At 40.2% G+C, this 12,500-nt stretch overlaps 1 protein-coding gene across 10 annotated transcripts in view; it reads right to left on the minus strand.

Moving 5' to 3' along the window:
- gramd1bb (GRAM domain containing 1Bb) overlaps positions 1-12,500 on the minus strand; it is a 133,055-nt gene that overhangs the window by 24,935 nt on the left and 95,620 nt on the right. For 5 of the 10 annotated variants that reach the window (XM_046864144.1, XM_046864151.1, XM_046864150.1 and 2 more), the window contains 3 exons: positions 8,983-9,196; positions 6,205-6,225; positions 1,753-1,776 (listed from right to left, as the gene is read on the minus strand). In XM_046864144.1, coding sequence (XP_046720100.1) covers positions 1,753-1,776; positions 6,205-6,225; positions 8,983-9,196 — 259 coding nt within the window. The remainder of the gene's footprint in view (positions 1-1,752; positions 1,777-6,204; positions 6,226-8,982; positions 9,197-12,500) is intronic. The other 5 variants (XM_046864147.1, XM_046864146.1, XM_046864155.1 and 2 more) reach the window with 2 other exon arrangements.

Genomic DNA, 12,500 nt, shown 5'->3' on the forward strand with positions numbered 1-12,500 from the left:
GCTATGACAACAGCTCGATTTTCATGAGAGCCACTAAAAATGGGTCTCAGTGCAGTTACCTAGCGCAGCTAACGCAGCTACCTGAAACTGAAAGTGCAGATAAAACTCATGCGAAGGTGTAAACCTGTTGTCGTTTCTCACACTATTAAAATCATATTGTAATATTGCCCATGTGTAATGCTAATGCTTCTGACTTTCTCAAAGATAGAAGCGAAACTTCTGAAACGTGTGAACTCCTGATGATTAGATTCCCACAGCCCAGTGTGAACTCTCACTGTGGAATATTTGGATCTTATAGTAGTGGAAATGTTTCCTCTGACAGAAGATCTGGCACGGTGTCGTTGGAAACGAGACGAGAAACAGAGAGAGAGAATGAGAGAGGAAGCAGACCTGCTGATGGTTGCGGAAAGAGACAATGTGAAGTGTGTGTATGTTTCTCAGAGACGAACAGGAGGACATGGACACACTGATGGAGACACGACAATGGGAAAGGAGGTTATACTGGTGTTCAGGAAGGAATTTACAGAGCAACAATCCAACCAGGTACGAGATAAATCGTTCCCTCTGAAGAGCTAAAAAAGGTATTTATGAAATATTGCTAATAATGTTTATTTGGAATTGCTTTGTAATAGGGATGGTAAGATTGTGCATTTGTTGCCATTTGTATTATTGTTGTTTTTAACAAATTTGCATCTGTAAAATAGTTTTTATTTATTTATAATTATTAGTAGATGCGTGGTCAATATTTGATATATAGATTGAGTGTTCCTCGCTAAACTGTTTCTCAGCACCACTGCTGCTACATGAATATACACATCACAACACTATGGAGGCCGAGGCGTGTCCTGAGAGTCACATAGAATACAGATTAACATGGCAGAGGTAGAGCTGTCTGAACCAAAGAAATAATATGAACTAACTAACCGTATTGAATTGTATAGCATTATATTTTTTTCCATTGAATCATACTGCAATGAAACGCATTGTGTTGAATCAGACTGAAATCGCATCGCACTGCATCGTAATAGAGGTGAATTGTATCGCATCACATCAGCTATGCATCAAAATGTGAAATGCATTTGCCTCACTTATGGAGATGAACATCCCTAGTATTTGTCAGAATGTGGCTAGAAAGATTGACAGGTCACCTGATCCATACTAGAGGTGTGTATCAGGACTGGGGTCCCACAAAAAATGACAAAAATAAAAGAGGTCAGATATAAACCTCACACAACAGCCCATGTTTATTAACCTGACAATGAGTTACATTCATCTTTAGTAAATGCCTGGTCAGGGTCATGATATTATTCTCTTTAACTCAAGAGATGTAGCTGAGGTTGAGGAACTGCCAGAACCAGGGTTAGTGTTTTTCATTGATTCTCTGCAAAAAAATTGGTCAAATAATAAAATAATAAAATGAGTTTAATACTGTTCAGGTCATTTCCTCCTCATGTTTGAATCCCAATACACATAAAACCACTGATTAAACAGCTTGAAATTAGAGGGTGTTTGCATTGTTAGTGTACAAGTAATTTTGTGTTTCATAATAATTCGTTTCAGCTTAGATGTTGTTAATTTTTTGTGATTTCGGCCTGGTTAATTCTTCTGGTACAGTGCTGAGATTCACATCTCACTTCTTCAGTTCAGACTGAACAAACCTTCAGCATGAACGTATTTCCTTTTTCTCACTGTTTAGCTCTACTGTAAGACATTGGAATGGCAGAGGTGGAATGATACAAAATCAATGCTTACTTTGATCAGGCTTAGTCTGTCATACTGCAAAGGTGGAATGGAGACAGGATGAAGTCAACAGACAGAAACAGAAAAGTGAAAGAGTGGATATTAAAATCAGTGACAGTTCAATGGACAGTGACAGACATTTGGTTTGCAAACGTGTGTGTGATGTGTTACATAGACACTGGAACAAAAGAGACAGCACAGATGAATAGGAATATATAAGAATGAAAGGGGTATTAGGCGAGTGTGTGAACGGTACGTAGGTGGGTGGCAGCTCTGAATGTAGATTTAATGTTGAATGTCCACTTGAAGTGAATCACACTGCAGTTCAACACACTCCAGAACATCCACATTTTACTGAACATTGGGAAAATGCTATACTGAGGAAAATCCCACCACAACTGAACACGTAAGGACTCAGGTTTATACCACAGCACTGCTCAATTCTCAATCCTGTCCGAACAAAAGGATTGAACTTTCTATAGCAGTAGTTCTGCTGGTTGTTAATCGAATCACCTGTTTATATCAATGCAATCACTCTAAATATGTTATCACCTCTATTAAAGATGGAAAAATGTATAGATTCTCATCTGTGCATCGGTATAAAAGTTAACAATGTGATGCGTCGATTTAAAGAAGTGTGCATCGAATACAAGTGCGCATTGTTTTTAACATGTAAAAATCTATTTATTTATATATAATTTGTAGATAAGCTATACTTTTATTATTTAGAAAGTAAAAAATAATGTGTGACTGATATTTGGAATTTTACAGGGCTTTCAGTGCAGACCTTTTTACGTGCGAAACATAGTTTAAATCTAAGTTCTCTCAAGAACGTACAGTATTAGGTTTGTTTAGTCTCCGCCTCACACTTTAAGGGCATTTTTTAAATTATTATTATTGTTAAACTTGTAAAAACACAACAATGCCAGGGGGGATATTAAAAGAAATTAGAGTTTGTGCAGTGTCACTATGGCTGCTCACTCCATACTGAAAATGTGATTTGTTTTGCACATGCATGGAAACGCTTAAGAACCCATAGCACTAGCGCTAGCTACTTCCTGGTTGGTGGCTAACACTAGCGTTATAGATTCTTTAGTTTTAAGAATTTCTCTTTAAAGGAGAAAATCCTGACAATTTCACATATCGAGGTAGTAAATGAATGAAGGTTAGAAGGAATGAAGACATTAGTTAAAGTATACTGAAATAAGAAGAACAGTTAAGTAGATCATATCTTTAGAAAAGTAAATATTGAATGTAAAACACGCACACACACACACACACACACACACACACACACACACACAGTAATTTCATTTTTCCATTTATTGAATTTTATTGAATCATTTAAATTTGTGCTAATTTAATTGATTAATTAATTTAATCGATTATAATAAAAAACGTGTATTGCATTAATTTGATGTAATCTATTTTATTTGTATAAAATATAATAAAATGTTATTTTATATATTCATTAACCAAGCATGCATTTTATTTAACATTGTTTACAATTTTGTTTTGCATCTCTTTCCCCGTAACCGAACCATGACTTAAAAAACCAAGATATGTAAAAAAAAAAAACGTATATTTGTGTGCCGTTACACCCATATTTTATAAATATATTGATTTCTCCTCACTAAATGTCTCAAGGTTACATACATAACCTAGAACCCCTTCAGGAACACAAGCTGTGTCAACAATGTTTGGGAACGAAAGTCCAATCACGTTTTACTGACCAGTCCCTGCCTAGTGTGGATGGACACAGCTAGACCGAAGGACAGAGGAGCCCGGAGTGGCTTGAAGGTCAATGGTATAAAACCTGATGAAGGTCAGTGGGGTGGACCAGCCTGTCGCGTTGCAGTGGCGACTCCAGAGGACCAGGCCGTAGAAAGAAGAGGGGAGAGCAGAGGACTCATAGGAGGATGAAATGGCATCCACTATCCACCTGCTGTAGGTCTGCTTGTTCACAGGGAGCTCTTTCTTATAGGGACTATAGCAGACAAACAACTACTCCAACTTCCTCCACAGGTCTGTCCTGTGGACGTCACCGGACACAGTCGATTTAGCTTCTCCTGGTCAGGGGCCTGGAAAGGAGAATGCTAGAATGCCTGCAGCACGACAGGTCGTGGGGGAACCAAAGGCACCTTAGGTCTGTGGTAGATAAAGGCATTGGCCATGCCTGGGGTACTCCAGGATGGACATGGCCACTGTAGTTACCAGAACCTCTTCAGGTAGGCGAAAGGGAGTCTTGACTAACAGAAACCTAAGAGCCACCTCGGCCAAGGGCTCAATGGGGGGCTTAGACAGAGCCTCCACCACATTAGCCAAGTCCCACACAGGCACTCTGTGTCGTGTTATGGACCTCAGCCTCCGGGTAGCGCACATCAAACGTGTCACCAGGTGGTGCTTGCCCAGCGACTGTTCAGCAAGTGGAGCACAATAAGCAGCGATAGCGGACATGTAACCTTTCAGGGTAGAAGGAGACAACCCTAAGGCGAACTGCTCCTACAGGAACTCCTGCACTGAACCACCCGGGCAAAAAAACTGGGTCCACCACGCAGAGAACAGGCTCCAGCTCTGAATTAGAACAGCTCTGGATTAGAAGATGGTCTCCACTACCTAGGTAGAGAGACCAGTGGCTAGCAACAGCTTCCATAACTCCAGGCAGGGGGTTAAACCAGGGTGCCCCCTGCGTAGGAGAGAAGATCCCTTCTGGGGGGAATCTCCCAAGGAGGTTCTTTGAGAAGGGCCACCAGGACTGCAAACCATGTTCTGCCCAGCTACCAAGGGGCCACCAGAAGGAGACGGACTCCATCCTGGCGAACTCCCTCCAGAACACCCGGAAGCAGTGCGATGGGGGAAAAGGTGTACAGGCATGGCCTCGGCCACATCTTTACCATGGCGTCCAGCCCAAGAGGGGCTGGGTAAGTGAGGGAAAATCAGATGGGAGAGTTCAATGTCTCTTGAGTCGCATACAGATCCACTTGTGCTCTGTAAAACTTCCACCATATTTGCTCCCACACCTTGGTATAGAGCCTTCATTCCCCAGGCCTTGGCCCTTGCCTCGAGAGGGCATTTGCTTCCTGATTTAGGTATTCTGGGATGTAAGATTCTCACAGCGAAAGCAGTCTTCCCTTGGTCCACAGGAGGGTCTGCCATGCCAGCCTGTATAGGGGGTGAGATCGCAGATGCCCCTGATAGTTGATGTAGAAGACCACCGATGTGTTGTCTGTACAGACCAGCACTTGGCAGCCCCTCAGTTCTGGGAGAATGTGCATCAGAGCCAGAAGCACAGCCAGCATCTCCAGGCAGTTGATGCACCAAGTTGATATGCCAAGTGAGATCTGCACCCACCGAGCAGCCCCCCACCAATGCCGAAGTGGTTCCTAAGGGCTTGGTGGGCAGAACTTAAGTCTTAAGAGACGATGCTGCACCCAGGAAGAGATAGCCAGCTAGCGTCTCTTGAACCCAATGCATTGTCCTGTAACTCTTTTAACCCCACTACGTCAGCATAGAGGGAGATATTATGGGTGAAGAGGTGGGCCAAATATGGCCTGCTCCAGGATCTGGACACCTTAGTGTGTAGATCGGGGAAAAATGGCAGACCCCGGCGTGGAGGTCTGGCCAAGCCAATTCGTGCTTGGACACAGCACAAGTGACCACCTTCAAAATCCAGGCTGGAAGGAGTCAGTAGGCTTGCTAGAGACAGAAAATAAAGAGAATGTCTGGCTTTATTTAATCTTTTTTTTTTTTTTTTGCATTACAAAAGCCTGTTTGTGAAAGGCACATACGTTAAAAGTCTAAAGACACTTATGATTTATGATTTGTTGTCCGTCTGAACTAAAGAAAAAAAAGTGAACTATTTATTTGCATCATATTTTTTACACTGCAGTGAAACTCATTGTGTGGAATCAAATAGAATTCGGATCACACTGCATTGTAATGAGGGAAATCGTATCGCATCACATCAGTAGCTGCTTTGTAGGTATCTTTAAATTTATCGTATCGTTGGCTATGCATCGAGATGTGAATCACATCGGCCTTAGTTATAGAGATGCACATCCATAGTTTCTATAGCAACAGCATATAAAAAAGACTTACTGTATATATGGCTGACATTCCACATAAAAGGAATAGAAAATGTGATGGGATTTATTTAAGAAGGCTACTTTGTGTTTTCTGTAAGGTACGTCTTTTATGGGAAGAGTATCCAGTGTCAGAGCTTTTTTTTTAAAAAGCCTTTAGGAGAAAACACACACATACATACATACATACATACATACATACATACATACACACAAAACGCCCAATATACAATCACTTAGATACGTTAGAGATGTACTGTACTTACAAGATTGTGTGTGTGTGTGTGGGGGGGGGATACTCTGACTAGCAGCAAATGCTTGTGTGCAACCACACAAGTGTATAATGAAACATACACATACAATGGAAAAGAGAAATGCTTACTTTGGACAGTCGCTTGTGAGACTTACATGCAGCGAGGAGAAGAAGAAAGAAATCAGAAAACAAAATGCAACAGCAAAACAGAATGAGTTGCAAGAGAGAACAAAGAGTCACTTTTAAATCACAGAGAGTTGTTTTATTCAAAGCTCAACACTTAATGAAGAAGCAAAAGCAAAAATGAAAAGAAAATGAAAGGAAAAAATAAGGAAAGAACTGAAGCTTAAAAGAAAATCAAACATGGAAAATGACTGGGTTATTGTTCTTAACATCCATCTTTACATGGTCCTTCACTATGTTTTCCATCCATCCATCCATCCATCCATCCATCCATCCATCCATCCATCCATCCATCCATCCATTCATCCATCCATCACTTTATATCTAAATGTAGGCAGATGTTTATCTATTATCATCTACCCCTTTTTTATTTTCCTTTTTCCAACTAATGGTGAATCTATCTTTCCATTCACCATCCATCCATCCATCCATCCATCCATCCATCCATCCATCCATCCATCCATCCAGCCGATCATTGTTTTTTTATTAACTATTTAATTTAATGGTCCTTACACAAGTCTGTTTATTCACTTGTTTATCTTTTAAAATCTAGCTAGCAATCTATCCATCATCCATTCTTCATCCATCCATCCATCCATCCATCCATCCATCCATCCATCCATCCATCCAGCCGATCATTCTTTTTTTATTAACTATTTAATTAAATGGTCCTTACACAAGTCTGTTTATTTACTTGTTTATCTTTTAAAATCTAGCTAGCAATTTATCCATCATCCATTCATCATCCATCCATCCATTCATCCATCCACCCAGCTGATCATTCTTTTTTTATTAACTATTTAATTAAATGGTCCTTACACAAGTCTGTTTAATTACTTGTTTATCTTTTAAAATCTAGCTAGCAATCTATCCATCATCCAATTATCATCCATCCATCCATCCATCCATCCATTCATCCATCCATGCATCCATCCAGCCATCCATCCAGCCATCCATGCCTTTCTATTTCTGCTTCAATGGATTTAGATTTTCATTCAATTAGCCACTCTTCTATCTATCTAGTCATCTCTCCATACTTACATTTTACACACCTTCCATCCATCCAACCATCTATCCATCCATCCATCCATCCTTCCATCCATGCTTTTCTATTCCTGTTTATCAGTGAATTCACTTTCTCATCCAATTAGCCAACCTTCTTTCCTTCCATCAATTGAAACCTCTAATCATATATTTGCCAGCCCTCAATCTATTTAGTAATTTTTTTTTATGCATGTTTAAGTCTGTGCATGAGTTTATTTGATTGGTTATCTTTTAAGTTAGCAATCCAACCATCCATCTAACCAACCATCTAACCAACCATCCATCCATCCATCCATCCATCCATCCATCCATCCATCCATCCATCCATCTTTCTTTCAAACCATTAGTTTGAAACACATAGTTTTTATTCAGTCACATTGATAAAGATTTATGTAAAAATTAAAACTAGCACTATTTAGTTTAAAGTGTCTATGTGGCATAGAATGGTATCACTGTGTTCTTTAGGTAAAGAGTGTAACTGGGTCAGTGGGTGAGATTTTATACGAGTGTGATTACGAGAGGTCACTCGAACTGATTGCTCTATCTGACAGTCCGATGCAATCAGTAGCCATTTCAGTGCTGCACCTACTTGTCTATTACAGGGGGCACACAATGAAATGGCCAGGGCTGAAATAGTACAAATGTTATTTCAGTTCAGCTGGACATGTACATACAGCACAGCGCTGTCGAATTCCTGTCACATTCGCCAGAAACAGCAGCCAAGCTTTTATTTTTGAAAGGAGTCTCCAGGTTTAGTGATTCCCAAAACTCAGAAGTCAATTTTCATTATTTATGGATGGAATTTTTTTTAGACATTGGACCGTTTTTGGATGAAGGAGGTCAACTTTGTCACAGACTGGGTATAAAGGCAGACAATGTGTTATGGGTAATAAAGGCAGGACTTGCATGTTGATACACATGAAAGGGGTGAAGTTTCTGGGGCATATAGACATTTTATACACTTAATAACGGACAGATGGATGAAAAGGAAAGAGCAAAACTCAAAATCTAATTTCCAATTTACACTAATAAAAACTGCAAATATTCCGCAATGAAAAGTGATACAAATAAAAACTAAATATATACACTATATTGCCAAAAGTAGTGGGTCACCTGACCTTTGCTGCTATATGTGGTTCTTTTCCAAGCTGTTACCACAAAGCTGGAGGCACTCAATTGCAGTGTCTTTAGATTAAAATTTTGCATTAATTCGAATAAAAGCATGGCGATGCCCCTGTGCAAAAAGTGAGCTCCTTGAACATATGGTTTACATGCTTTGGAGAGGAAGATCTTCAGTGTCCTGCTATAGAGCTTTGATCTTATTCTTCCTGAACACCTTTGGGATGTATTGGAACGCTGACTTCACCCCAGGTCTCCTCACTTACATCAGTACCTGCCTTTCATAATGCCCTTGTGGCTGATGAACACAAATATCCTTAAGCTCACTCCAAAATCTAGTGGAACATCTTCCAAGAGTGGAAAGAATTATAAGAGCCAATTGGCTCAAACTTGACTAGATGACTCAATAGTTTTGGCAATATAGTGCATGTCAAAACAAGAACAATTACCAATGCACACAAACATTCAGCGAATGTGACTTTATTACATTTTTGTGTGTACATTTTTGCTACGTAGTCTCTAAACTGCTACGCAGGAAAGCATCATGGTGGACTTCCTCACCTTGGAGTTTTTAGAGCTGCTGCGTGTGGATTGAGCCGAGTATGTGCGGGTTACCAGCTGGTCTGGGGTTGAGGGTGACTTGGAGGTGTCGGAATGTTCAGAGCCCTTCTCCACCATGTTCTCTCCCTCCAGACTCGGCACCGTGGGCGAGCGACAGCGCTTCCGCAACACCGGAGAGCAAGTGGGACTGCTCCGGGTCGAATTACTGGCAGTGCTGCAAAAAGAGAAAACAAAAGTGAGAGAGATGGAGAGGACAGGAAGAGAAAGAGAGAGAATACATCACATCAATATAAATACATGCAATGCATCACAACATACCATATACAAACGTTTTGGGACAACTGACTTTTCCAGCTTTATGTGGTTCTTCTCCAAAACTAACGGCACACAGTTGTATAGGATGTCTTAGGATGAGACAGCATTACATTTTTGCCTTTACCTGAATTAGGAGATTTAAACCTCTTCTATCATGACAATGATATGCTTTGCGTCAGTTGGATTGGAAGATCTCCTGCTATACAGCTCTAACCTCAACCCCACTGAACACCTTTAGGATGCATGTGGATGCTGACTGCACCTCAGGGCCTCCTCATCTCACCTACATCAGCACCTGACTTTACCTACAACCTTTTAGCTGAATCTCACACAAATCCCCACAAGCACATTTAAGTGGAACATTTTCACAGAAGAGTGAAAGTTATTATAAGTGGAAATGGGGTATAAATGCTGAATAGGAAGTTCAAAAAGCATATATGAATCTTATGGTCAGTTATTAACAATCTTTTGTCCATGTAGTGTATGCACTTACAGGAAACTGTTTATATATCATTAAGATTTTCAGAAAGTACATTCTCCAAAAACTAATTTCAGGCAGATGAAATGCGTTTATTTCTGTATTTTGCTGGACACATTGATGCAGGCATTACAGTGCTAACTGATGAAGGAATTTAAAGGAGAGAGAGAGAGAGAGAGAGAGAGAGAGAGAGAGAGAGAGAGAGAGATCAGCTGTAAACCCCACATGGTTTAGTCTACTAGTAAACTAATAGCAGCAGAAAGTCAAACCAATCAGGTTTCTCTCTCTCTCGCTCTCTCTCTCTCTCTCTCTAGAATATACATTTCTGAGATATTGTATATAATTTGCAGGTGCCAGCGAGTCGCTATCGATATGCAGGAGACTCCTTCTTCTTCTGCATTTTTTGAAGATATTTTCTAGAATAGGGAGTTTTATCAAAATGTGCAAATCCTACATGAATACATATGAAAGATCATGTTTTTTTATTTACTGTAAATAATAAAATCTAGCCGAATTAGCCAGAAAACACAAACCAGACTCAATCTTTTTTATGTGGGGGCAAGTGACCACAGCTCATAGGTGAAAACTTTGGACAGAAACTTTGAAAAGACTCACGAAGGTCACAAAAACAATGTGCTACTCCATCACATACTCCATCACATTCATTCCAGTAATTCAGTCTCCATTAATAACAATAATCAGTGTATCAAGCTCATTATATAAGGTTTGATACTGATAGATTCATTCTAATCCCCCCTATTTCATTTGAAGGAAAAATATAATTTCTGGTATCCCATACCCCATATCCTATAAGAAGACAACAATGTACCTTCAAAAAGTTTTGCTCAATTCCTCTCTGGCTTTAGACTTGCTCTTAGATGCGCAAACTTTTGCACTGAACTGTACTAAATTATGCCAAGCCTATAACACTGTGCTTGTGAACTGTCTCATAAGCAATTATTTAAGGAAATTAAATTAGAAAATTGTTGGGTTACTGATTCACCACACACACACACACACACACACACACACACACACACACACACACACACACACACACACAGTCACACACACACACACACACACACACACACACACACACACACACACACACACCCCGTATGTCTGCTATTCATAACCCTGTTGCTCATTCTATAACCCTCCCAAACACAACAAATAGTAAACACCTCCATTCAGAACTAAATCAGCCACTCAATACAGCTTATGTAACAGCTTACATCACAACCAGCCAATCACATGGTTGCTAAACCTTTCTTCTGCTGTTCACACGTGTGTGTGTGTTGTGTTGTGTGTGTGTGTGTGTACGAATCATCAAGACCACCACCACCTATGACTCATTCGATTCCTTTAATTTAGACACAATACTCAAATCTGATCGGGACTGGAAACCACCAAAAATAAAACTATTAATTGAAGGCCAATTAAAAATGAACAGTTTTAAATCGTTCACCACATTTGGCACAATTATTGGCACCCCTCTGATGGCAAAATTTGTTTACCAAAGGATAACAAATATTCTGTTGCAGAAAAGAAAAACATTACAAAACAATGATTCTTTAATGGTCATTGAGGCGTAGAGATATTCTAGTGCTGGTTCAGTGGTTAAGGCTTTGAGTTACTGGGTATAAGGAGGGGGTTCAAGCACTGGTATAACCAAGCTGCCTATCTTGAGGGCCCTTGAGCAAGACCCTTAATCCTCCAGCAGTGCTGTGTCATGGCTGACCCTGTGCTCTGACCCCGGCTTCCTAACATCGCTGGGATATGGGAAGCAAGAATTTCACTGTGCTGTAAAGTTCATGTGACAAATATGAATCTTCTTTCTTTATATGGCACAATTATTGGCAAACTAATTTTTACCCCTGGTGCCAATAATTCTGAAACAGGTTCTGAATTCTGTCGCCGGTTCACCACTGTTCCTTTCTTGGACCACTTTTGATAAATTTCGGACCAGTCCAGACCACGAACAACCCACAAGAGCTGCAGTTTTGGAGATGCTCTGACCCAGATGTCTAGACGCCACAATTTGTCCCTGATCAAACTCAAATCCTCAAATTCTTATGCTCGCCCATTTTTCCTGCTTCTAACACGACAACTTTGTAGACAAAATGTTTACTTGCTGCATAATAGATATAACCCACCCACTAACAGGTACCATGATGAAGAGGTAATCAGTGTTATTCACTTCACTGGTAATAATGTAATAATATCATAATGTTTATGCATATAAATAAGTATAAAAAGTTCATGGAATAAATCACAGTGTGTGAGTTAACTGTATAGATGAAGGGGTCTCTAGCTACAAGAAAGTTATGAGAATGACTGAAATAGAACTTCAGTACAAGTAGAAAGTAGTTCACATATAATACTCCAGTGGCCCAAACGATGAAGTGTGAGTGTGGTTTGTGGGTGAGATAAAAGATAGTGAGTGTGTGTGTGTGTGTGTGTGTGTGTGTGTGTGTGTGTGTGTAAGAGATGTGAACTTTTCGTTTTACAAGCTGCAGAATAGTGAGAGACAGAATGCACCGATGTTCCTGCTGCATGTGTTCCTGCTCCATCTCGTTCATTTCACACACACAAGCGCAGACACACACAGTGAGCCTTCACTATCTTTTATGTCACCCACAAACCGTAGGACAGCTCACACAGAGGAAGGTGATAAATAATAGCTACAAAGCACATCAAGACCACCTCCTTACATAATGTA

This window comes from Silurus meridionalis, chromosome 13, assembly GCF_014805685.1.
Source record: "Silurus meridionalis isolate SWU-2019-XX chromosome 13, ASM1480568v1, whole genome shotgun sequence".
NCBI lineage: Eukaryota > Metazoa > Chordata > Actinopteri > Siluriformes > Siluridae > Silurus > Silurus meridionalis.